This window comes from Alternaria metachromatica, assembly GCF_023757995.1.
Source record: "Alternaria metachromatica strain BMP 0045 chromosome Unknown scaffold_40, whole genome shotgun sequence".
Taxonomy (NCBI): Eukaryota; Fungi; Ascomycota; class Dothideomycetes; order Pleosporales; family Pleosporaceae; genus Alternaria; species Alternaria metachromatica.
The window spans coordinates 36,620-64,617 of NW_026055531.1; the positions used below are offsets into that span (position 1 = coordinate 36,620).

Below are 27,998 nucleotides of genomic sequence, written 5' to 3' on the forward strand. Positions count from 1 at the left end.
ATAATTTATTTTTTATTTATTTTTATACTTCTAGATATAATAAATTATATAAAAAACTTTAAAATTTAGCTTTAAACTTTTCTACTTTATAACTTTATAATATAAGTAGCTATTAATAAGCTAAGTAAAGTATTAAATTTATATAGTTATTTTATATAAAATAGTCTACTTAAATTTTATCTAAACTTTTAAATAGTAAAGTTTAAAAGCTTTAAAGCTACTACTTTAAAGCTACTCTTAATTTCTTATTAGTACTTATTACCTCTACTAAAAATTACTTAGACCTAGTAGCTCTAAGATATTCTTTTAGGTAGAAAGTCTTTAGTTAGAGATATAAAAGAGTTATAAAGATAGTAAAGATATAGGTAGTAGTATAAGTAGTAGAAGCTATTAAAGTTCTAGAAGGCTATTATAACACTATATAAGTAGATCTCTATACGTTCTAGTAATACTAAGCTTATCTTCTAGTTAAGAGTAGTCTCTACTCTATCTATATACGCTATACTCTAGAAGCTCTTTAACGCATATTAATATATATATATCTAAATACTACTTTTATTTTCTTTATATTATTCTAACGCTTTATATACTATTCTTTACTTATACACTTAGTCTCTTACTCTATACCTAGTTACTACTATTATTATATAAGCTCTTAATATTCTATTTACGTTACGTAAGTTAACTATATATATAATATACTTATTAAGCCTCTTACGCCTATTTATACTCTTTTCTAGATTCTTTATATTATAAAAGTACTATAGTCTAAGCACTTACACTACTAGGCGCATGTATAGTAGTAAATAGAGACTTAATAATAAAGGCTATAAACTATACTAAGCTTAATAGTTTAGTAGATACGCTTCTTAGTTAGACGTTATAGCGTGTAACTCTACTATACTAGAGTATATAGTAAATATTAAAAAAGGTATAGTAGTATAGTATTAAGGCGTAATATTCTTATATAGATATAGAAGTAGAAGAGTGTTAAGAGGTAGTATGTTTTACTATAAGAAAGCTACTAATAGCGTTATATATTAGCGCGTTAGTATTTACTTAGATACTTTTATAAACTTAGATATATAGTTTTTTATATAGTCTATATATTATAAAATAATTATCTAAATATATACTCTTAATAAATATAATACTAAATAATACTCTAAAACGCTTCTACTACTACGCAAATTCTATCTAAGAACTATCTATTACCTTGCTATATAGTTCTACTAAAATATCTAGAGTTTACTATCTATATTCTTATAGTAAGAAAACTAGTAGTTAAAGCTCTATATATTTAGTGCACTACTATTAATAACTTTATAGAAGTGTAAGAGTTACGTAGTTAGATCTATATTATTATTTCTAGTCTATAGACTATAACTATTACTCTTTATATCTAAGTTCTAATTAAAGTAGTTAATACTCTTTTAGACTAGTAAGTACTTAAATTCTAGCTTAGTACTAAAGTTACTAGTGCGCTTTACTTATAGATTATTAGAAAGACTCTATAGATTATATAAGTTGTTATTATTAGGTAAGTTACACTAAGCTAGCGTTAATTTCTTATTCTTCTAGTTACTAAGCTTAATGTTCTTAATTATTATATTACTATTATAAGTAAATTTAACGCTATATTAGTATAGCTCTATATAGGTAGTATTAGTTAATATATACTTATTATTATCGCTATTATAGTTATAGTAACTACTAAGCTTACTAGAAGCAAACGTCTTCTCTATAAGCTTAAATTATAGGCTATTAGAACTATAGACACCTCTTAGGTTTAGGTTTAGCTAATAGAATATAAGTTTACTCTAATTAGTACTAGTAATATTAAAGTTTATGTTAAAGAAGTTATTATAGACTATACTATTGCTTATTATAATGCAATCTAGCTTATAACTAATATTTTAATTCTTATTAGCTACTATGTAGCGTAGACTATTTAGCGCTAGTTAGTTTAGATTACTAAATAGTAACTACTAAGATATTGCAGGTAGCTATTTATTATAATTATATTTATCTAGACCTACTATCTTATCGCTAAACTTCTAGCTAAAAGAGAACTTACTACAAGAGCTTTTACCTCTAGTAGAGTACCTAGATACCTATTAGTTGTGTACTTTCTCTAACTTGTTACTTTTAGTAGGCCTAATATATATAATTCTACTTAGATTCTAGATACTAGTAGCTAGAGCCTACTATAGATATAAATTAGTTTAAGTTTAAAGAGAGTAAGCTAGCAAACACTAACTACGTAATTAATGTAGTAATAAGTATTATTATAAGTACTCTCTCTACTCTTATAATTTATAGTTTATTTACTAAAATCTATTCTAGCGCGCTTTATAAATATTCTATCTACTCTTCTAGGTACTACTATATTAGGTATGTTGTTACTTTGCTCTAAGCCTATTAAAGCCTAGAGTAATAGAGAAATAGCTATAATATAATATATATTAGGCAATAGAATAGACTTATTTAATAAGTAATGTATTAGAAAGTTTAGAAGAAAGTTAAAAGTGTAAACTACGTTTAGAATATGTAGAAGAAGAAGACTAATAATAGAGAGAGCTATTAAGCTAGAGAAATGTACTAGTAGTAGAGAAATATAAGTAGAATGTTGTAACCTCTTTTATACTAATGTAAGACTATATCTATCTTAGCGTATTCTACTATTATAGTTATAACTTTAATTCTAGCAGCTGTATCTTAGAGGCTATATAATACGTTCTCTATAAGAAAATATACTCTTATAGTACTTATACTTAATATAGCACCTAGGCATCTATTAGCGTAGACTTATAAGTTAAAGTCTAATAGGCTAAATAGCCTTAGCATGTTCTAAGTGCAAAGAACGCCTAACTACTTCGAGCAATATAGCTACATGCGTAGGTAATCTTAGTATCTAGAAAAGTAGAATATTAGAAGGCTAGAAGCTAGGTAATAGTATGCGTAGTTAGCGTGTACAAGGTAGTAATTGTAGAGCTGTCTACGTTGCCGCTAATAATGTGCAATAAGGCTAAGTACATGTAACTTAAAAAAGATCGCGATACCTATACAACTATGCTAGTAATGCAGCTTTAATTCGCTGCGTTAGACGTTTTATAGTTTTAAGATTCTTGTCTAAGCTTATAGTGTAGCTATAGGTTAAGAATAAGGTGCGGCGCAGCTGCGCAGCGGGGGGCCTCGCGTAGGCATCTACTCTGCCTTACTACCTGCACCTGCAAACGCATGTAACGTTAGTAAATAGTAAGACTATTAAGGCCGCGACTTCGTTGCAACAATAACTCTGCAGACTTTGTAGCTTTCTAACTTTTAAATAATAACTACAGCCTTGCACAAGCAATATGTCTAACCCTCTCTACGCGCTCTTTGTCCTCGACAAAAACATCACCAACGAGGTTAGCGCCGCTGCATCTATTAACCATGTCCACGATAGTAACAATTACAGTATCTTAACTCCGTCCTCGAGCGCGCCCACCATGGCGACGGTGGTGTAGACTAGAACTTCTGGGTCGCGACCGGTTCTTATGAAGACCTACCCGCATGCCCCGAAGTCCACAAGCCCTCTCCAGACACCGGCACCCAGCCCCCCGTCGCATCCTCCTTCGTCTTACTCTGGCTCGGCAAGATGCCCAAAGATTGCGCAAAGTGGTTGCAGGCGATGCCACGCACCGAAGACACGGATAAGAAGAAGTTCAGGGTTAACACGCCTGTGAGCGACCTGTACTTTGTTTTCCTCAACGAATTCTCCAAGGACGAAGATCTCGTCTTCGTCGCGCGCGTTGTCGAGGAAGATGGGAAAGAGATAAGAGTTGAGTATTTTCCGCAGTCGGCGGACAAAGTGCAGAAACAGATGTGGACGATTTTGCAGTTCGACGAGAGAGCGATCATGTACCAGCGCCGGCAGTTTAGCAACGGGGAGCCAGATCGAAGTCAGTACAAAAAGCCGAAGGACTAGAGGTGTATAGTAGTAAACTCTCGCGCGGATGAAAGAGGCTGTCATTGCATACATGAGAACTGATAGCGGCGGTAGATGATTTCATCTCTCTTCTTCTATCTATGAGTCGCTCTCCATATCTATTCTCAATTCCATCGTTCCACAAGGAAGCTCAAGTTGTCCATTGCGCAAGCTCCTGCCGACCGCAGTCGCGCCAGCTGGCAACTGTAGTGTAGCTGCCGTACCAGTCGGTATGACAACCGTGAAAGAAACGCTCGTGCCGCTCAACGTCCACGCCACCTTGATTGGTCCATTGGGCGTTGGCACCGTCCCACTGACTTTAGAATGGTTCAAGAACCCTATCATGGGAGTGATAACAACCGTTTCGTACCCGGGAGAGGTTGAAGCGACGCCAAGAAGGTACTCTGGCAGTACATACGTCGGAGCTGCACCCCACGGATGCGCTAAGCTAGTGAAGAGATCGATGCCAGGAGAACCATCGGGCTTTACGTATTCCCAGCTCGCGCCAGAGTAATACTCGTTCTTGTTGACCATGCTGCCCCACAGGTTGTCGAGCAGATGCTTGATGGCGGGTGTGCTGTCCACTCCGAAGTCGCGCCTTGACTTGAATAGGGCTTCCAACAGGAAACCTGATGGATTGGGAGCAAGTTGGTAGTCGTCTGTCTGCATGTCACTCGAGATGGTCTTGTAGCCTACTGCGAAGCGAAGCTCCTCAAGCTTCGCAATGGAAGATGCTGCTTGGGTATCGTTGGCCGCACCAGATAGGATTGCCCAGGCGATCCCGGTCAAGGAGAAGTTGCCTCGATCGGTGGTTGAGAGTGAGTATGTTCCGAGCTGATCATTCCATAGCTCGCGATTGAGCGCCTCGCGCAACGTGCTTGCCGTTTGGGAATAGTTTATCGAAGCCTCTTCGTCGCCCATCGCAAGCGCAAGTGGCGCGATCTCCTCAAGCATGTAAGCGAAGAGACCGGTCGTTGCACTACCGTTGGCTGGCCCCAGGAAGCTGAATGGCGATGGCACCTCCGGAGAACCTCCAATGAGACCAGATGAGGGATCAATAAAAGCCAATCTCGCGGTCGCAAGTTTCTTGATCTGATCCCAGTGAGGTTTCAGCCCGTCGCGGTCTCCGGTGTAGCGGAAGTATTGGCCGATTCCCACCAAGAATAGGTCTTGGTAGTCCACCAACCCAGCGTAGTTTGCGATATTTGCTTCCTTGTACTGGGGGCGGGCTCCAAGATTCGTAGAGATTTGGGTAAAGCCGGCGTACGGGCCATCATCAAGCTGAAAACTTAGCGCGTATATGATGGTGCCCAAGAGGTAGTCAAATCGAGCAGATGAAGCTGCGACAACACGCACTGTGTGGTAGAAGTCTCCTGTCCAGACTAGCCGATCCCGTTTGGCGCCATCCAAACAGACTGAGTGTTCTAAGGGTGCGACCTGATACTCGGCCAAGGTATCTTCGCTCGTCAGGGGATTGCGATACATGGTAGTGCCGTTTCCAGCAGTGACAGTTACGTCTTTGTAATACGCGATCTGGTCCTGCATGCCTCCGAAGCCCCATGTACTTCGTATCGAGATGGAGTACCAAAGTTCCCGGGGGGTGCAGGTGGAGGTAGAGGTACGAACGCAATCTCGGACCCATTTACGCTCACCCGATATCCAGTTTGCTCAATTGATGTGCGCACGCGATACCATGTGTTCTCCGTGATGGTTGTGTTGATAGTAAAGTACTGGGCCTCTGGCACGGGTAATGTGCTCTGGTTTACTAGACTCCATCCACTAGTGAATGCCAGCGTGTTTGGAGGCAAAAGGGTTCGGTTGGTGTTTGCGAACGTGTTTATCTCGGGGTATTCGGACGTAAGCACAAAGTAGGGCCCAATTGGCGGCATTGCACTTGCTACTCTCCAGCCAGCGCCGCCTCGGGCGATCTTGACGTCAAATTCTAGCGTGTAATTGACTGCTTCAACTCCTAGAGAAGATTGCGCACTGGTTTGACCCCGTATATATGCTCCGTCTTTTGTGATTTCCCACGTGGACGGCGCGTTACCGGCATCTACGCATGCTACTTGAGCGACGCGACCTCCGAGGTCCAGGACGCGATTCAAACTCTTATCGGATGTCTGTAAGCGGCCTGGTAGCATTTGAGCGTCTAAGTTAGAGCTTGTCGCGCGAAATCCTAGACGATCTATAGTGACGGAGCCATTCGTAATTAACCGTGTGGTCTGCCATCGCTGGCCTCCTTGAACGAAGAAGCTCTCGATGTATCCCGTTTCGGTGACGTTGAAAGTTTCTACTCGGAAAGAGTTGGATAGTCCATTCGAGAATGTCCAAGGCCCGTCCGAGAAGGGCTCTTCCACGCCACGGTATTCTTCGCTGTACTTTACTTCGATCTGCACCGTTCCAAAGATTGCTGAAACGTGGAAGAACGGGAAGCCGGCTACCTCAGTGCCGTAGTCGAGTGTAACGAGTGGGCTATCTGGCGATAGGATCAGGGTCTCATTCGTCCACGGCTTCAAGCCCGATGATGAGGGCGCAGATTGCTGTAGGTGTGATTGAGGTGCAATTGAGCCATAATCCACAAAGCTATTATTGTGAGTGGACGGTCTTTTGTGTGTATTTCTAGAGGCTTACGCAGTCGTCAATGAGTTGACAAGAATTGTGATGATCGCAAGACGCTGAAGAAGATTCATCGCTGCTTTCATGCGAGGTGATCTTGACAAGGCTTTCGTTGGCAATGCGGTCGGGCCATGATTATAACCAGCGGTCGTCCGTACAACAGCAACTAATGGTCGGAAGGTGGTGGAGAAGGAATAACCGATGAAATTGTGACTCTCGGTACAAATGTAACCGACGCGATCTAGTTTCGGCAGATATTTGCTCACCATTGGCCAGTTCAGTCGGAGCGTCCTTGAAACTAAGGGTTCTCTGGGCAGCCGGGTACCCCGCACGGGGACTTCCCCACAAACCACCGTATCTCGTATCTCGTTCTATGCAGTTATCGTACGGGGAACCTTCTCTAGTTTCCGTCGTAGGGTACAGCCTGGATGATGCTCGGTCGGCCTCGGTCGGGTTCGGAGCAAGGGTTGTGGCCGCATTGACGTTGCTTTTATCGTGCTACGATTTTGCTCTCTTCTCGAATCGTGTAAAATCTTCTCTCAACATATTTCGCTGCATTGTAGCTGCCCTCGCAGACTGCGCGAGAGCATTCTTAACGGCCTGCAAGTCACTCATACTGATCTGCAACGTCCCGGACAAGAGCTCTTTGGTGATTCCATCTCCTATGGTGACTGTCATCTTCTTCGTACAGGTGATACCAAAGTCGGCCTTCGTTGTGGTTGCCCACGGCGTGCTGTAACACAACCACTTCTTCCCGTCGCATGGCATCCAGTACCGCCAGCTAATGTTGTGACCCTCGTCCGCTGTGCTTTTGGGTCGGAAGTTGGAAGGCAGCGTCATCTCAGGGTCCGGGATTTGTTCGTCGGCGATGCGACCGGAGAGCACGCGGCACGACGGTATGAGTTGTATCACGCCGGAGATACGAACTGCCAAGATACACGAATCGTAAAGGTCCATCCCGGACAGAGGCGAGCCCATGAGCCATGCGACACTTGAGAGTAACGTGTCGCCAACGACGGCAACCGCGATGACGTCCAGCTCCGTTCCTGGATCTGCGCGCGTTGAGAGCTCGAGATAGTCGGTGTACCCCAAATTGACGTCTCTCAAGAGCCTCCTGATGGTCATGGAATCTTGCGCGTCGTTCGCATAGCTAAGCACGCCGCGGGAGTGATTCAGAATCTGATGCTTCGATACACCAACGGCTAGTCTCAGTAGCCGCAAATTCAATCCCAGTGGCTTGTTCTCTTCCGTGATGTTCGATGTAATGATGTGTTTAACGTCGTCTACCTGCTAAGCGGAGTAGAAGAAGATTAATCGATGCGAGAGCCGAACTACCTGGAAACCAATCCAGATCCGGGAGCAAATGGCTAGCTCGTTGGAAAGAATCGCGTATGTACCGAGGAGGGAGCTGACGCAAACGACGGCGCCAAAGATCCAGAAGACTTGCCACGCGCGAGCTGTGCGAAGGTTAACAGGTACCCTGAGGAGAACCCTGCACTCGCCTCCGATGACTTTAGGTGTAGGTAATGATCCGGACATGACATCGAAATGTTTTCGCTGCTCGCTGGCCGTTGTAGCTCTTTTGACGTCAAGCCACCGCAGCAAGATCGCCGAGAGGAAGGTCTACGCCCAGATGGCACCCGCGATCAGGAAGACGCGCCTAGAGCCAAAGTGGTAGAGCATACACCACTCTTGGCTGCATTCGCAGTCGCAAGTATACTGTTTTGCCGCGAAAAGGCTTGCTCTCTATGGAGTCGCAAACAGCCGTTGCCAGCACTCCAAACTGCGCCTATTCTTTCCGCGACAGCGCCAGGCGCAATAAGAGAGGCTCGCGTACATCGTGCAGTCTAGTGAGCTTGTGCGCATCCTCATGAACGCCTATCATCTCAGCCGCTACCTGCGTTTTGTTTGATCGCGTCAATTCCGGTGGCCGGCAGCGGCGACATCGGCCAGCTGCTTGCGCTCATAGTTGTCGTGATCGGGACAACGCGCAAAGACGCGTTGCAGCATTGATCGGAGTGGGTGATAGGAGCGCAATTTTAATCGCAATGGTGGCATCGGTTGTCACATTGGGGCGTTGTTCGAGTCGTTGGGAACGATTGCGACGGTCCGTTGTGGCGCGGCGCTGTTAGAACGTGCCTTCCAAGCACCGAGCCGATCGTCTTCCTTCACCATGTCACGGTGGCAGAACAAATCGCTGCATGCAACTTCACGTCAACGTCAATTATGATCCAACCGCATAGATCAGAGGTTACAGCACGTGAGGTTAATTTATCAACTCTGCATTGCATTACTACTAGAACATGCCTACTACAAGATTCGAGGTCTTCCACCCAACTTTCCAGGCTATGTACGATCAAATATACAAGATTGCCGCCAATGGAATGCAAGAAACCAACAGACCAAACTGCGCTGCGTAGGACTGTACCGCTGACCCTACAAAGACCTGACGACGCTGCTGAGCCTGATGTTGAGTCGGCACACTCTGGGGATTACGGAAGACATTATCAGGATCGACCGCCGCCTTAATCTGCTGTAGACGTTGCACATTGCCGCCCCAGTAGGCCTGCTGAGGGTCCGAAAGCTCAGGATCGACGTAGCCTGGGTACGCGCCATCATCGCACGTCTCCTTCTGCACTAAGCTGCTAAGGCCAGACAAGAACGTCTTGGACGCGTCGGTGACGGGCCCTCCAAGATTGACGACATAACTCTGCATGAAGTAGGCGGCGTCACGGTGCCAGTATGCGGTAGCGGTCTGCGGTACATCGGCGATGGCGCCGCCTTCGAGATCCCAGATGACGAGCCACACGGGCGCTCCCTTCTCAGTGCCATTGATGTAGGAGAACATGGATTTGATGGCTTCGTCCGACAGCAGTTTGTGGCTTGGCGTCTTCACACTCTTGGCATAGAACGGGATGGGGAAGCTGCCGCTGGCTGTCAGGTCTGGGTCGCCGAGTCCCGGGAATGGAAGCTCGCCAACGGTGATGTCCACAACGACGGTTGAGGTATTAGCAGGAAGAATGGACTGCGCGTTCAGCTTATCGAAGTCGGACTTGGGCCCGTAGAAGTTGCCGTTGATGACCATCGAGCCCTGGCTGAGAGTCATAGTGCTGGAAAACCGGCGGTCGAGGTTCTTCTGCGTGCCAAACTTTTGCCATTTTTGGAATGTGCTTGCGAAGGCATTTGCGTCGTCGGCCGCGATGGTGTACGCGTACTTGGTGATCTCGGTCGGCGCGGGTGCAGTCTTCATGGTGAACTCCGTAACGATAGCGAAAGAGAAACCGGCGCCTCGGATGGCGAAGAACAAGTCGGGGTTCGTGGTTGCACTAGCTGTCACGGCGGTGCCGTTTGCAAGCACACATTGCGCTGACACGATTTGATCGGCTCCGACGCCCAGCTGGCGACTGAGCGTTCCGAGACCTCCAATGGTCAAGTGACCACCCGTGCCGATGACGGCTACTTCGCCGTATGCCATGACTCGCCTGAGAGGTAGAAGCTTCTCGGAGATGTTGCCGAGAAGGTTTCCCTGTGAAAGATGCGCACGTCAGCGCATGTGCAACAAAGGGTGTTCGTTACAGGTGTAGTGTCAAGAAGTCACTTACCGGACCAAAAGTTACCGTGTGGTCACCCTCGTTATACGAGAAAGATGCCATGTTCTTCATGTCAACCACCAATGAGCCATTGAACCCTCCCAGTGCTATATACGACGTTCGTGTTAGCAAGTTCTTAATCACAACTCGTCCTTCTGGGTTCAGGCTTACCATAGTTCGCGTAGCTATGACCCCCGCTGCGCGCCTGTACTGCAACTCCTGCGGTGTTCGCACACTTCACGACTTCCGATACTTGCTCCTGAGTCTTCGGGAATGAAATCGCGGCCGGAACGACGTTGTAGTTGAGATTGTAGGGGTGTACATCTCCCTGCAAGAACATTGGGTCGTTCGGCAGCATCCAAGTGCTGGTATCGTTGCTGAGGGCCGTTTGGAGGCATTGCACGAATGGGGCGTTCTGGGCTGTAGCAGCAGTCGCGGCCGTCAATACGGTCGCTACCAATAGGTTTTTCATCGTTGGAAACCGATGGTGAGGCTGAGGTATGGTAAGGACTGTTGGTGGGCGAGTATGGCGAAATAGAGAGATGACAAATTCTTGAAGCGAGCGGATGAAGAAGAACTTAAGGAAAAGAGCCCTTAGAAAGGCAGTTCTATCCTCTTATGTCGAGAGACTTAGTCTGCTTGGTTTGTCGCCCAAGCCTCAAGCCTTAATCCAGGATGTCCAGGTAATCTTACATACCGCCGTCTCCGATGTCAGCCCTCCATCGTTCAACAACAGTTCCTCCAGTAACCTTCGCACAGCACCGAAAGTAGACTGTGCCTACAACGCAAACTGCGCTTTGGTACTGGTTCGTACTGGTCCTTGAAGCTGCCATCTGGCAGGCGCAGATTCTCGCACATCCCGAGGCTGCAGCGTCTTCGCACCCGTGGACGTCATCAGCCTTGTGCGCGCCACCAAGAAACTCACTTTCCGAAAGAACGACCGGTAAGCACCATGCTGACAGAACGAGGCTCAAGGCGGGCAAAGTAGTGGTTTTACTTCGGTGTTTAGGTTTAAGGCGCACTCTATTTATTAGAGGAACGCCCGTAGCGCGCTAGAAGGGTCTAATAATTAGGTTGCGAAATAATGCTAAGGTTTAATATGCATAGAATATTATATTAATATTTAAAGTGCTTTTGCAATAATTGTATATATAAAGCTATAACTTAAATTATTATAGAGTTAATAGCGTTATAATATTAATAATAAAGTAGTTAGGTTAGAGCTTTTATCTTATTAGCTAATAATATTATTATTAGATTACGTACGTTATAGCTACAAAGCTAATATTTATATAAAGCTACTATATAACACTATTAATATTATTATCTACTAAACTTATTATATAACTATAACTTTGTTATTATTATACTATTAAAGTGTAAAAGCTATTTAGCTAGTTAGATATTTATAAAGGCTTTTACGTTACTAGCTATTAATATATAAAAGAGTAATAAATATAAAATATAATAAATAAAATATACTTTTACACTAGCTTTATACTTATTTTAAGAACGTTAGCTATTAATTTAAACTACGTAATAGCTTTAATACTTAATATAACTAGCACTATAATAAGAGGCTTTTAATTCTATTACCTACTAGTTATATATTAATCTTAATATTATAATAGTTACTTTCTACCTTTTAGATACTATTAACTTCTAACTTATATAAAGTATACTATAGGCGCCTACTACTACTATTTAATATATATCTTATAGAGATATGCGTTTGTTAATACAAACTAGAACTAGTTACTACTAGATTACTATCTATTAGATATAGCTATATTATAAAAGTAGAAATAGCCTAAATCTTCTTAGTTACTTAATATATCTACGTCTATTATAAATAACTCTTTATAATATATAAGAATAGTGTTAGTAGTTTATACTTTTATAAATCTAAAGGTAAGTTAAGTTATATAAATAGAGAACCTAGTAGACTAGAGATATTAAAGAATGTACTTAAATAGTAGAGATAAACTATATAACCTGCAACTTAATATATAGAAAAGCTAGTAAAATAGATATTATAAACGTAAATTAATACTCTAAACTCTAACTTCTATAGAAGATAATAAGTAGAAATAGTAGTAGTATATATATCTATTACTATATATATATAAAATAGGTATAGATACTAGCCTTAGATAAGAAGCTAGTTAGACGTAGAAGTAGAAAGAAATATAGCTAGAAGCTATACTATACTATTAAAATTTTACTATATAAAGAAACGCTAAAGTAAAGATTATAACTACTAAATAAATATATTATAAGTATTATAAGAAAAAGTAATAGTAGTAGTAGAGTAGGCTAAGTAAACTAAGCTATATATTATTATTAATAGTGCTGTCTTATAGATTAATATTATTATAGTAGTTATCTTTCTTCTATATTACTCTAGAAGAAAAATTACACCTAATTAGATTTATAGTATTTAGATTAAATAATATCTTTAGTATAGTCTTTATATAAGAATACGTATATAGATAGCTTATCTTAGTAGTAAAGTTATTAATATCTAGGTAGTTCTTATAGATTATATTATTCTTAAGTAGCTTATTAAATATCTTAACTACACTATTATACGTATATAAAGGTCTAAATTTAGACTTATAGTTTATAATATTAAATACTATTTTTATTTACGTAGTAACATTACTAAAGATAGCTATAGATTATTAGTTAGAATTTCTAAAATAAATTTAGTACTCTATTAACTTACTACGCGCCTACTACTTACTCTTAGAGATTAGCTTATCTAGCATCTTTATCTTAGTAGTAGCTAACTAGTTAATTATAGATTTTACCTAAGTAAATATAGTATTAAATTTCTTAAAGCTAAAGCGTTTATTAAATAAGCGCTATAAAGTATCTAGAGTTTTATAGTTAGTAAGAGCATAATTAGAATTATATTAAAGATACCTCTTTATAAAATTCTATAATACTTTATTAGTATAGCTCTAAAATAAATAACTACTAAATAAAACTTACCTCTATCTTCTTAATTACCTAGCACTTCTACTATAAGGTATTATTTCTTACCTTAAAATTAGTAGCTATAATAACCTATGCGTACTAAGCGCTATTATAGTAATTAGAATAAACGTAGTAGATAAGATATAGGTATTTATCTATATTAAGAGTTACTAAGTAGATTACTTAAAGAAGGTTTAATAGAACTAAATTACGTAAGTGCGTAATTAACACTATCTAGTTAAGCTTAGTCTTATTATAGACGTAGAGTTTATGCTTTTTCTTCTTCTCTTTCTATAAAGTAAATTAGTATAATAGATAATAGACTAGATAATAATACTTATACTCTTAAACTTCTCTAACTTATAAACTATAAAGCTTAGAATTAATTACTATATAAAAGTAAAGCTAAGCTTCTTAAGTATCTTCTCTATTATAAGTAGCTTCTTAGTAATACTCTAGTTATCTTCTTCTACACTACTTTCTTCTACCTCTTTTTCTTTATTATCTTCTAATAGCTACTCTAGAACTTAAGTAGATTAAAATAGATTCTTAATCTTAATACTTATATCTTTTATAGTCTTACTATTTTACTTCTCTAGAATATATACTACTAGCTACTTCTTATTCTTAATACTACTCTTCTTCTTTAGTTTTAGAGTATAGACTTATTCTTAAAGCTTTAGTAAATACTTATTATTAGATATTACTAAGCCTTAAAGTATTAGAGCGCTTAAGGTTTATAAGGTAGAAGTTAGTTAACTAGACTTCTAGCTAGACTTCTATAAAGCTAATATAGATATATATTTTATAGAAGCTACTTTTAGTTTTAATAGCGTAGCCTTTATAGATTTTACTCTAGTAGCTTATAATACGTAATAAGTTAGTGTAGTAGGTAAGTAAGATTAATAAGCGTTAGAAGAGTCTAAGTCTCTAAGATAGCTAACTTAGTAAGAGACTAGACGCTCTATATTATAATTACTATTAGTGTTATTACTATATTTATCTTTCTTACTTATACTACGCTAGAGTTATTTACTATTTTTTTAAACTTTCTTTAAGTAATAGTTATTATTAAAGAGCTTAATAGCGTTAGCTTTAGTACTAAGAATAGCTATATACTCTTTAGATTTACTAGTAGCTCTTCTCTTTTATAAAATCTTACGCGTAGTAGAACTAGCTATTATAAAGAAAGAAAAGAAAATATAAAGTATATAGTAATAGAAAGAAAATATAAAATAAAGATAAAGAACGTAGAATAGTAAGAGTTAGAGGTTAGAATAATAGAGTAATAGATAGTAATAGTGATAATAGGTAGGCTATAAAAGTAAAGTAGTAGAGCTACTATCTAGGCGCTAGCTACGTATAGAAACTGTATATAGTAATATTTTTAAATATAGAAATATTAATACTATATACACTTAACTCTATTATACTCTAAATTATTAAATTAAAGTAATCTATTTATTTACGTAATTAAGTATATTCTAATATAGCGCTATATAGTGTATCTCTATTACTATACGCTATTTATACGCGCAACTTTCTTACTTCTATTAGATATCTACTTCTATAACTTAGAGAACTAATATAGCTATACTAAGAAGAGAAAAGATATTAGTCTAACTATAAGTTATTATAGTAGATATGTATATATCTTATAGTAATTAAAGCTAGAATTAGATCTATATTAGTTACTAGTTCTACTAAAGAATTTCTCTACTTCTACTATATTTAAGCCTATAGAATATTAATATTTTAGCTTTATTAAATATATATACGTATTTTAGAGTGCTTATATATAACTAGAATTACTATTAGCTTCTATATAATATTAGATATTACTAACTATTATAACTTAGCAAAATTATATTTAAGGTAGATTTAATAATATCTAGACGCTTTTCTAGTTAGATTAGTATCTTAGTTCTTTAAGTAATTACTTTTACTATATAAAGCTTCTCTAACTATCTCTTATTATTACTACTTCTAAAACTTTAGCTTTAGCTAATTTATATATCTAGATCTATACCTAAAGTATAAACTTAGAAACTTTTTACTCTAGCTAACTAGAAAGGTTTTAAGCTATAGTAGAGAATATATACTAATATTCTTATATCTAGATCTATTCTAAAGTAAGCTACTCTCTTTAGATTCTAAAAAGTATAGATACTTCTACTATATTATAGAATACCTCTCTATACTCTTTAGTCTTTTAAATCTATACTCTTCTTAATCTAGCTAATATTCTATAATATCTAGAAACCTACTACTAGTCTACTTAGGTATGTTTCTTAGAATATATTTCTAAAAGTAGATATTAGAGACATTTTATATATATTAGGCCTTAGATAGCTAGCTCTAGTTATATCTAAGCTTATATATACTTCTAAATTTATAGCTTTTATATATATATTAAGCCTTAGATAGCTAGCTCTAGTTATATCTAAGCTTATATATACTTCTAAATTTATAGCTTTTGTATATATATTAGGTCTTATATAACTAGCTCTAGTTATATCTAAGCTTATACGTACTTCTAAATTTATAGCCTTTATATATATATTAAGTCTTATATAACTAGCTCTAGTTATATCTTATATTTTTCTTATTTATAGTTTTATAGCCTTTTTTCTTTTAGAATTTTAATCTTACTATCTACTCTAGCCTTTAATTTGCTTATTAGCTCTATAAAAGCTTCTTAAGTATATAATAGTTTTTATATACTAACTTTTAGATTATTATAGTAGATATACTTTATTATAGATTATAGGCGCTTCTATCTAAATTAACTACTAGTCTCTAATAAGTAACTAGCTACACTATATATTATAGGCGTATTATTACATACTTATAATAGTAATAATAATCTTTCTACTATATAATTCTTTAGTTCTAATCTATAAAGTCTCTATAATAGTTCTATATACTAATTTCTAAGCTTAAGCGTTGCGCTAGATAGGCCTCTAGATAATATAGCCTCTCTTAGTAATATAATTAAGCTAGTAGATATAATACTAAGAGAATATACGTAAGATAATTAGAATAATATTATAATAGATGCTGTAGACAACCTAGAAGTATCTAGAGATATATCTATTACTACTAATATTTAAGAAGATAAAGATAATTAGAAAGATAAGCTAAAAGAGAAGTACGTAGCTAATAATAGCTATATAGAGAGCTTATTTAATAGTAATAATAATATAGAAGATAAAGAAGGTTCTATAGTTAGCTCTCTTTTACTAGCTTTACTAGCTAATAATCTATCTACTAAGATACTATACTCTACTAAAGATTTTAATATAATAGAATTTAAGCTTACTATAATAACCTTTCTTATAAAGTATTATATATTATAGTAAGTATACTCTAAGCTCTAATCTATTCTCTTTCTTCTTAATTCTATCTATCTAGAAATTAAGCGCCTACTAAAGCGCATTAATATACTTAAGAAAGCTTTTAATTAGTAGCTACTATTACTAAAAATACGTAAGTAGTAACTTAGTCTTAACCTAGTAAAGCTACCTACTTACTCTAAGTATAATAAAGATCTCTATATATTAAATATATAAAACGTATTTAGGTATATAATTTATTTAGACTTAATAATAAAGCGTAGATATTTTAGTATAGCTAAGGTAGTAGATAAGCTAGTAGAGTTCTAGTATTCTTAGGCTTAGAGTAGGTTAAATAGAATAATAAGTAGGTAGTTTATAATAATAAACTAGTCTAGTTTGTAACTAAAGATAATACTAATATCTAACTTTATATAGTATTAGCTCTTTAGATCTTCTACTTAATTAAGTTATATCTTAATAGTTAGAAGAAACTATAGAGCTACTACTATTATAAATAGAACTACTAGAGATATAATTCTCTTTATTAGTAATATTACTATATTTAATAATATCTATATAATTAATATAGATATTACTAATAAAGTAGAGTCTACGCTTTCTATTATTTTAAATAAGTATATAGAATTATTTCTCTCTAAGAATATAATACTAGTTAAGATTTATAAATCTTATATTATATAACTAGAAGACTAAGTATTTTTTAACTATAACTAGAGCACAAGTATACTATATTATAATCTACTACTATATAGATATATAGTAAGAAGAGTTATTTTATTTAGTATAGCTAGTAGTATTACTATACATTAACTTACGCTATTATATCTATATTAAGGTAAGCTTAAGCTACTTATCTATAGAAGAAAGATAATTCTCTTACTAGCGCTTATAGCTAGGTAGAAGACCTAGAGTTTTCTATATATAGTATTTATTAATACTTTTAGTGTATACTATAATATATATTACTCTATTATAGGTAAATATATCTAATTTACCTTTCTAGATAAGATAGAGTAACGCTACTAAATTAATATCTTCTCTTTTACTCTTAGCTTCTTTACTATAAAATAGAATAACGTTATAGAGTTTATAAAGTATTTTATAGAGCTTAAAACTAGCTTAGAAATAATACTTAATAATAGAAGTACTATTATTATATACGCGCTATATCTTACCTATATTAGAGATATACTATAGTAGTAGACTAACTCTAGCTATAAGAGCTAGTAAGTATAGTATTTCTACTAGTATTATATAATTAATTTAGACTAACGTAGAAATCTTAACTATAATACTATACTAAATAGCTACTATTACTTTAAGATAATATAGTATAGAAATAAAGCTAACACTAAGACTACTTAAAAGAGAGATAATATCTTCTAGAAGCTTAGACTAGTAATTACTCTACCTCTACTTTAGATAATTATACCTATACTTAATCTCTTCTATTTATGCTTTACTAACACTATCTATTTAGAGTAGAAAGAAATAGCTTAATAGATAATTATAGTATTATTTAAAGATATACTAAAGTTATTATTCTATAATAAATTTACTAAGAAATTTACTACTCTACTTCTTCTACCTAGCTAGCCTCGTAATTAATATATTAAGAAATATAATAGTTTATATTCTATTTAGAAATATAGCTATACCTCTATAATTAACTTTATTATTCTCTAGAATTAGCTATTACTAATTTATATATAGCTAAAGTTTAATAGCGCTATTTAACTATTTCTTAAGTAGTAGAAAGATAAAAGTAGTTTTACTAGAGTTAATTTTATTATATATTACTTTAATATAATAGCTAAAGCTAATATAGTCTTTCTTAGTTAGCAGCTCTATTAATATAACTATAGATATCTTTATACTTTAGTAATTAAAAGCTAAGAGTAATACTAGAACTTTATTAATATTATAGTAGTTACATCTTCTAAGAATCTTAATCTAGATAATCTTGTCTTTAGTAATCTATTATTACGCCTTTCTATAGCTATTAGCTATAAAAGCTTAACTAATATAGATAAATTACTAGGTCTATAGTTTAGAGAAAAAAAAACTATACTAATAGAGTAACTTACTCTAAAAAGAGTAAAGAAAGAGTACGTGCGTATTAGAGCGCTAATAAGAAAGTTAGCTACGCTAAATATCTATATAATTCTTTATTTCTATAATATAGTTACTTAGTTTATCTCTATTCTTAACGTAGTTATATTATAGAGTAAGAATTATTACTAGTAAGTTAACTCTTCTTTTCTTTCTACCTTTACTTAACTATATTATAGATATACTCTTTACTTTATATCTATATTATTATTATCTATAGTATACTAACTTCTACAGCATCTTTAAGAACTAGGTATATAGTACTAACTTCTAGAAAGTAGCCTAAACACTTCTTAAAATAGAATACTACTACTAAACTATTACTTTTATTCTTAATAATACTTTTAAGTGTACGTATCTAGAGCTTACTTACGTATTCTATAGTATTACTACTAAATACCTAACTCTTCTTAGCTACTTAACTATTACTAACTCTAAGTTAGAAGAGTTAGAAAAGAAAGTTAATACTTAAGTAATTAATTCTAACGTAGCGCACCTTAAAGCTAAGACATAAATAGTAATTATTCTAACTTTATAGCTTATACTATAAGATACACTACTTAGTGTCTAGTTACTTTATAAATTAGAGATTAATTATCTATTTATTTTACTTCTTCTTAACGTATACTAAAATAAGTATAATATACTAAATATTATAACTCTTTAGCGCTAGCCTATCTAATAGATAAAGTAGTTAAAGTTTCTCTATCTATAAGCTATATCTCTTTATATTATATAGTAATATTTAAGTATTAATAAAGTTATAGTATAACTAAAAAGGCTTTCTTATACTAAGTTAGTAACTAGATTAAGATATTAGATAATAAGGCTAGTTAGATAGTTAGTATCTTTATATATAAGTACTATAATTATTATTACTTATTTATTATTATTAATATAGTAGATAGTAACTTTATAACTAAGAGAGTTATATAAACTCTTACTTAGTAGAATATCTCTTATAATAGAGTTTTAAAGTACTATATATTTACTATAATAGAAAAGTGTTAGATCTTTAGTTTACTAGCGCTGTAGGCTAAGAAGCTATAGATTATTCTAAGCCTTAGAGATAGAGAGTTTATATTTATTAATAAGAATATTTACTTTATATAACTTAGCCTTTCTTCTTATACTTTCTATAATCTACGTCTTACTCTAGTTACTATAGAAAGAATTAACTTTTCTTAAACTCTAAGCTCTTCTTATATATTACCTATACTAGTTACTACTCTACTCTACTATACTTTTTATAGATATATATTTATACTTTTTATTCTTATAGCTTTACTAAGAGTTTAAGATAGTGTATTATTATCTATATAACTTAGAGTTATAATATAATCTATATAATATTAATTAAAGTAGTAAGAGTTTAATAGTAGTATTCTATTAGTTACGCCTTCTATCTATTTGTAACAAACTAGATATCTAAATATATATTATAGAGTTATATATTCTTATATTCTATACTAGTTTTTCTTTATACTACTTTATACTTTTATAATATAATTAAAACGTATAGACGTAAAGCTAACTTTTAAAGCTATTACTAAAGGTCTCTTAGCTATAGAAGAGGTAAATATAGTATATAGTTAGACTTTAGAACTATTCTATAACTAATTTTCTTATCTATTATAGCTATATATTATATATATAACTAATTAGTATAATTTTATATATTCTTTTAATTATAGTTAACTCTAGAGTTCTAAAAGCTACTTTAAAGCTTTCTATAATTAAGCGCGCCTACCTTAGTTTTCTAGCATCTTTATTTATTTATACTATATAGCGTAGTCTACTAAAACTAATATAATAGATCTAAAATAATACTATAAGCCTAAGTAAAAGTCTTTATATAAAATTTAACTTAATTCTAAGTAGTCTAAGTAATTTTAAGTAAGAGAATACGTAACGCGTAGAATACGCTAGTATATAATATAATATAATAAAGTAGAGACTAGCGTAGATAGAGTTAGGTTACTCTATAATAGTAAGAGTAGCTAACTATAGTCTACTATTATTATTTCTATACGTAGGTATTCTATCTATACTCTAAGTAGCTAAAGATTATTTAGTTTATAGTAGCCTAAACTACTATATTAATCTTTTTATTCTAATATTCTAGTAATATAATATACTTTACTAGTATATCTAACGTTTATAGTTTCTACTTCTTCTACTTATAACTACTATACTAGGCTAGAAAAAAATATCTTCTCTTAACTAAGAATTATAGTAGTAATAACTATCTAGCTTTACTTTATACTAATCTAGTATACTAGATAGACTAATATATAGTAATATTAGCTACTAGAGATATTATATTATATTTCTAAGCTTTATTACACTATTCTATATACTACCTAGATATACTAAGATTCTATTAATTATATTACTTACTAATCTAACCTCTTATACTTATACTACTTTTTCTTCTCTTTTTACTTATTCTACTTATATATATTTTTTACTTCTACTCTATTAATAATACTATATAGTTAGGTTGCTTAGTATATAAAGGCTAAATCTAGAGTCTATTTAGTAGCTAGATAAAGATTTTAGTAAAAGAAAATAATTATTTTATTAGTCTAAAGAATATACGTAAAGATAAATATTAAGCTTTTACTTCTTAAAACTAGTTTATAGTAGATATATAATAATATTAAAGTAGAAATATTTATACTAAATACTAGAAAGAAATAGCTTATTATAGTAGTTAAAAATAGCTAAGAATATATCTAGGTATAGAATATAGGTATTAAAAACTATATAGTTAAAAATAGCTAAAAACGCGTCTAGGTATAGAATATAGATATTAAAAATTATAAGGCTAACACTTCTAGCAATCTAAAAGCTTGCCTAGATAGTAGTTAGAATATTCTAGAATATTATTATGTCTAAGGCTAACCTAAGCTAAGTAACTATTTCTAAGATCTAAGAAGTTACTATATAATTCTAATATTTACTAATACTTTTAGCTTCTTAGGTAGCTTTTAGATCTAAATCTTTACTAATTTAGTAAATATTACTTAATATTCTATACCTCTACTAGGCCTAGTATCTTATACCTTTTTATTCTTCTATATACATACCTTAGAATACTAACCTAGTAGTAGATACTAATAATATTCTTACTCTACTAGATACCTACCTTTTTTATTATATTCTAGATAGCTACCTCTAACTCTATTCTAAGATTATTATTTTTTAGAACTAGATAATATTCTTACTCTACTAGATATCTACCTCTTTTATTATATTCTAAACAGCTACCTTTAACTTTATTCTAAGATTATTATTCTTTAGAATTAGATAATATTCTTATTCTACTAAATAGCTATCTCTTTTATTATATTCTATATAGCTACCTCTAACTCTATCTAGATATATTTACTCTTATAAAAACTATTACTTAGAATATTAAAGTATATAGTATAAGGTATATAATAATAGTATATAATAATAGTATATAATAATAGTATATAATAATAGTATATAATAATAGTATATAATAATAGTATATAATAATAGTATATAATATAGATATATATATTAAAGTACTTTATAGTTATATAAGGTAATAAAAAGAATAATATAATATATAAAGATATATTAGATACTTAGTATTAAGAAAGTTATTAATATATAGTAATAGACTATATTATTAAAAGTATAATTAAGATCTATTTAGAGTTTTATTAGTAATAGAATATATAAGTTATATTTACGTATCTAGGTTTAACTAATAATAATAAGTTACTAAAAGCTATAATACTAGTAGCTTTAAGCTAAAGTATAGCGCTAGTAGTTTTAAGTAGAAGCTCTATAAGAGTAGCTATAGAAGTAAAAGTATAATACTAGTAGCTTTAAGTAGAAGCGTAGCGCTAGTAGTTTTAAGTAGAAGCTTTATATAAATAGCTATAAAGAAGTAAAGTCTCTTTAAAAGTAGACTACTACTACTACTACTACTACTAAATAGAGCTTTAGAGTAGTTTTAGCTATTTTAATCTTCTAGTAATAGCTATTAAAAAAGTATAATTATAAGAAGCTATACTATTACTATAGTAGCTATAGATAAGAAAGTTAAAATAAATAAGAAGATAGAAATAGAGATAGAGATAGAAGTAAGAGTAATAGAGATAGAAGTAGAGTAATAATAGAAGAATTTTTACTAGTAGATAGCTTTATAGTCTAAGCTCTAAAGTAGTAAAGTTATAGTAAATAGTAAGTGTATAATATAAGTAGAGCTTATAAACGCTGCGCGCTATTATAAGTTAGTAGAAGTAACTAAGTAGCTATCTATAGATATATAAGTATAAATTTAAATAAACTAATAATAAGTATAGAGCTAATCTAGTATTAGCGATAGCTATAGCATTAATAATATCTAATCTAGACTTAATAACTAGTAATAGTAGAAAAAGAAAAAGAATAGATAACTACGCAGCTACTACTACGCACTAACTAGTCTAGAATATAGATATTAATTTTATTATATACTATAGAAGCGTTAGGTCTAATAACTAGTAATAGTAGTAAGAGAAAAAGAATAGATATAGATATTAATCTTGTTAGAAGTACTAGGTCTAATAACTAGTAATAGTAGTAAAAGAAGAAGAATAGATAACTAGTCTAGAATATAGATATTAATCTTATTAGAAGTACTAGAGGTATTAGGCCTAATAACTAGTAATAGTAGAAAGAGAAAGAGAATAGATAACTACGTACTAGTCTAGTAGTAGGCGTAATAGGCGTAGTAGGCGTAGTAGGCGTAGTAAGTAGTAATAGGCGTAGTAGGTAGTAATAGCTAGCTAGAGTGTACGCTTAATATATATATTAGTGCTTCTATATAGATAGAGTTATTATAAAGAAAAATATAAAGAGAATAGATTTTATCTTATAGGCTAGGCTAGTTATAATAATAGTAGATAAAGACTAAAGAAAGTACGTAGTAAGATAACTACTAAGAGCTAGATATTTTAGAAAGGCTTTAAGTCTATCTACTATAGGCGCTAGAGAAAGTGCGTAGTAAGATAACTACTAAGAGCTAGATATTTTAGAAAGGCTTTAAGTCTTTCTACTATAGGCGCTAGAGAAAGAATAAAGAATAGATATAAGCTAATATCTATATAATAGAGTAATAGAGAGAAGACTTATTAATAGCTAGATATAATATTAAAAGGTAGCTAAGACGCTATATTATATTATAATAGTAATATTAATACGTCTAGTCTTTAGATTATAATAGTAAGAGTTAGTAATATATTTAGAAGTAGGTACCTAAAAGAGAAGAGGTTATAAAGTATATATTACTAATATCTATTAATAACTATAGTTCTCTAAGCTAACTCTAAGCTAGAGCTATACTACGCTAGTCTATTATATAACTTAAATTATATACTACTAAATCTTTCTATTCTTAAAGTACTTATTCTCTAGTCTAATCTATTCTATAAGAAGTATACTTAGCTTCTTAGTTAATAGAAAGCTTTTAATATATACTTCTCTCTATAAGCGCCTAGTCTAGTAAATAGTAACTAATAATAGTGCTACTCTATTTCTAGCTTTATTACTAAATTCTTAGTAATTAGTCTCTTTATATATAATAACTAACTCTCTACTATTCTTTAATGTATATACACTATACTTATAAAATATATATTATATTTAATTTTATATAATAGCTACTATCGCGAATAGCTAGCTACTTTTCTAGTATTAGGTATTAATAGATAATAAGTAATATATACCTTATACTATTCTATAAATAAAAAGAACTAATAAAAGGTCTTTATAGAGAGCTAGGTAATAGATAGAAAAGTATCTAAGATAAGAAAATAAGAAGGCTAGTTATAATATTATATTAGTAGTCTACTAAGAAGTAGAGTATATACGCTAATATACTAGCTAAAAATTAGCTATAGATACTACTAGAGAGGTATATAACAGCGTAGAAGTTTTGTAATATAAAGCCTTCTTAGTGTTTTATTTCTAATACTATATATTATAGTATTAGCATCTATAAATAATAATTAATATATCTAATTAAGCTAAACTATCTACTTATAAAGCCTATACAAATAACTAGATCTAGAAAAAGGCACTAAAATTACGTACTATAATTATAGATAGAAAAGAGTTATAAAGTAATTTATATTTTAATATATAACTATATTAATAGCTTAACTATTATATAAGCACTATAAAAGTAGTTTAGAACTCTATTTACTTAGTTATATAATAATTACAAAAGTATTTAAAATATATATTATCTATAATATAAAGTAAAATATATAACTATTATAATATTTAACTTAATAGGTATAGCTTTAAAGTTCTAATATTATTATTAGCTAATAATTTTGTTATACTATTAAAATAATAACTATTATGTTATATAACTATATTAACACTAGTTTATAGTCTTTTTAAATATTAAATTATATCTAAAATATTATATATTTTGCTTTATATTATTACTAAACAGCTAACAAAGTAAGTTATTAATTCGCAAAGCTTTTATAGTTATTACATCTATAGTACGGAGCGCGCTACGGGCGTTCTCGACCAATCACGGAGGATCGCTGGAAAGATCCCCCGCGTTCCACATCCACGCATTGACTGAACGCTGGCTCTTCCCTACCGGCACTATCCGGGCATTGAATCAACTGATTGCTTACTACGCTAGGTATGCCACGATTGTTTGGCAATATAGCATGTTCCTTCTCATCCCGACACCGGCGTCGTGTTCAGAGGCTCAGCACTGCTTGGGAGCGTCAGCGCAATGCGCGTCGCACTTGCAAAGATGACGGACGTGCTCCTCAGCTAAAGCTCATCTTGACACAAGAAAACAAGACTAGCAGCTGTGGACATGAACGCCGTCGGCCTCGTGCCAGAACCCTGGCCTTAGACAAGCAGCTCTCGCGCCGTACGTCTGACCGTGATGCGCACCCGTCCAGTCTGCTTCTAGTACATGTGGATGGACAACCGCGAGGCCACGTAAAGCCAACAACACGCCGCCGCCCATTGTCGCAAAGAAACACAGACGTCAGCTGCAACGAGCGCAGTCGAAAGATCGCCCGACTGAAGATGCTTCGCCACAATAACAGAGGACGACAGGCCAGCACGCGCACTCTAGTCGCGTCCTTCTATGGGATCTCATGACGGGCTCTCCCGTGAGCGTCCTCTGTTGCCAACAGCAAAGCAAACGATGCGCTGCCGGTGCAAGTCCACGGCCCGACACGAACGTTGAGGATCGGGCGAAATGGAGCCGACATAGCACCCAGTAGTCGACAGAACGCTTCCGGTAGATGCCGTTGATGTAAGCATGCCAACATCAGCCGTCCTCGTCGGCGGTTCATAGAAACATAGCTAGCGAGCAATAAATCGCTTTCTGCAAGATCGCTATTTGGTATGCTCACAAACTTTGCAGACTGTACCACGAGCAGGAGATGACGAGGGCCAGTATCGAAGTAATCAAATGCGGCGAGTTCCGTTTCGTTCTGGGGAAGCAATGATTACATTAAAACCCTGATTGGATATTGCAGCTATGATATGTATCAACTCGCTTTTCTGGCGCGACTGTCTGCCTGCTACTTCGCCCCATTCCCCTCATTCGCCTTCTCCGGCGTAGGCGCAAACTTCGAGCGTTCCCGAATCGGGCCACCATACTTATAAAACACAAAAGGAATAGGCGCAAGCACGCAAGCCATGCCAGCAATAAGCGAGCCACCGCCCCCAACACCAAGAGCGTCGAACATGTACTGTGTGAACAACGGCGCAGCAGCTCCTGCGGCGGAGCGCACAACGGTATTCGCTGCCAACGCGCTCGCAGCATACATGAGATACGTGTCGGTGAGGTAGTTGAGATAAGCGACGAAGATGAGTAAGATAGAAGTCGAGAGGAAGACACCGCCGAGAGTAGGAACGACCCAGTGAACGCTGTTGTACTCTGCCGACCACGCGAACCAGAACATGGTGATGGGGAACATGACGCCGCCGAGCATGGCTACAGGAAGACGGTCTTCGGGTGTGGCTTTGTAGCCGGCTTCCGCTCTTTTTCTGTCCCTGGCTGTGTTCGCGAAAATGATGGCGCCGCCGATGGCGGCACCGAGGGCAGAGCCGATGAGTGGGAGTTCGCCGACGCCGGAGTTCCAGCCGCGGTGTTGTTGGAAGACGATGGGGTAGATGGTGAAGAGCATGTACAGCAGGGCGTATACGACGGCAAGGTAAATGGCGACGGCGAAGGAGATGGGGTCGATGAGGATCTTCCATGGTCGAGTGAGAGCAACATGGAACATGCTTGCGAGTGTCCTATCCGTCACTTCAACTGGTGCCTTGACCTGTTCATAGCCAGGGATCTTCAGGGCGCGTATGCGCTTGGCTTTGTTGCGGAGCACGATTGAGGGCAATGTTTCCGGAATCGTGAACATGAGTATCTCGGTAAAGGCACCCAGCCAGAGAAGAACGTAGAAGCACCATCGCCAGTCTTTCTTCAGTTGGAGAAAGCCTGATATAACGGGTCCGAGCGATGGACCGATGAAAGTCATCATGGAGAAGGCAGCCATTGCATTTCCACGCTCCAGTGGTCCCCATATGTCTGCCAGTACACCTGGTGCGTTGGAGAGAGGAGCACTTGCGAAGGTACCCGTCAAGAACCGTCCCACCAAGAGCCCACCGAAGTTAGGGGTGAACGCGCAAAGGAAATTGAAGGCCAGGTACAGCGTAAAGGTAACGTAGAAGATGTATCTGCGACCGAAGAATTCCGAAAGCGGGGCGAATACCAAGGGGCCAGCGCAGTACCCTAGGAGAAACAATGTGATAACGAGTCCCCCAGCTTCGGTGGAGACGTGCAAGTCTGTCGAGAGTGACTCAAGCGTGCCAGATGGGCTAGAAGATGCGAATGTAGCGTTCACAACTAGGGTGACCGACACCACGGTGATGTACCATCTTCTTGCGGTGGACCAGTTCTTAGGATTTTCGATATCGTCAGGGCCAAACTCAAGCAACCCTTCGTCGTTAAGGTGTATTTCTTCGGAGGCTTCTATGTCGCCGGTCTTGTATGGCTTCGCTGTCGGCCGCGACAAGAATCGCTCGAGCTTTTCCATGGTTGACGGTCAGGTTGCGGATATGGGGAGAAGGCACAGGTGGAAACAAGCCTTTCCCCACGGCTTGGTGCGTTATACATAGGACTACTCAAGCCACACTGCTGCGCGGATGATGAAATCGGTTCGGCCGAGGCCATGGTTGGTAAGGGTTCGGAGCTCGTCATTCCGCGGAGGGCGCCAACCGAGCGTCCGCATAAATCCACAGCGTCATCGAATCAGAGAGGTCAATCCAACGTCAGCTCTGACTTTGAAACTGTATGTT

At 35.1% G+C, this 27,998-nt stretch overlaps 4 protein-coding genes across 4 annotated transcripts; 1 reads left to right on the top strand and 3 right to left on the bottom strand.

The window, feature by feature from the left end:
• Positions 1-3,491: 3,491 nt before the first annotated feature.
• Positions 3,492-3,970, top strand: J4E83_010041 (uncharacterized protein; the record flags this gene model as incomplete). Its single annotated transcript, XM_049336924.1, is given in 2 exon segments — positions 3,492-3,500; positions 3,515-3,970. 2 exon segments carry the CDS (start codon positions 3,492-3,494, stop codon positions 3,968-3,970), a joined length of 465 nt encoding a protein of 154 aa, XP_049183903.1.
• Positions 3,971-4,069: 99 nt separating this feature from the next.
• J4E83_010042 (uncharacterized protein) lies at positions 4,070-6,672 on the bottom strand (the record flags this gene model as incomplete). The annotated part of the gene is made up of 3 exons (XM_049336925.1): positions 4,070-5,509; positions 5,623-6,553; positions 6,602-6,672. The coding sequence occupies 3 exons, from the start codon at positions 6,670-6,672 to the stop codon at positions 4,070-4,072; spliced, it is 2,442 nt and encodes an 813-aa protein (XP_049183904.1).
• Positions 6,673-8,942: 2,270 nt separating this feature from the next.
• Positions 8,943-10,648, bottom strand: J4E83_010043 (uncharacterized protein; the record flags this gene model as incomplete). The annotated part of the gene is made up of 2 exons (XM_049336926.1): positions 8,943-10,112; positions 10,430-10,648. 2 exons carry the CDS (start codon positions 10,646-10,648, stop codon positions 8,943-8,945), a joined length of 1,389 nt encoding a protein of 462 aa, XP_049183905.1.
• Positions 10,649-26,221: 15,573 nt separating this feature from the next.
• J4E83_010044 (uncharacterized protein) lies at positions 26,222-27,736 on the bottom strand (the record flags this gene model as incomplete). The annotated part of the gene is made up of 1 exon (XM_049336927.1): positions 26,222-27,736. One exon carries the CDS (start codon positions 27,734-27,736, stop codon positions 26,222-26,224), a length of 1,515 nt encoding a protein of 504 aa, XP_049183906.1.
• Positions 27,737-27,998: the final 262 nt, after the last annotated feature.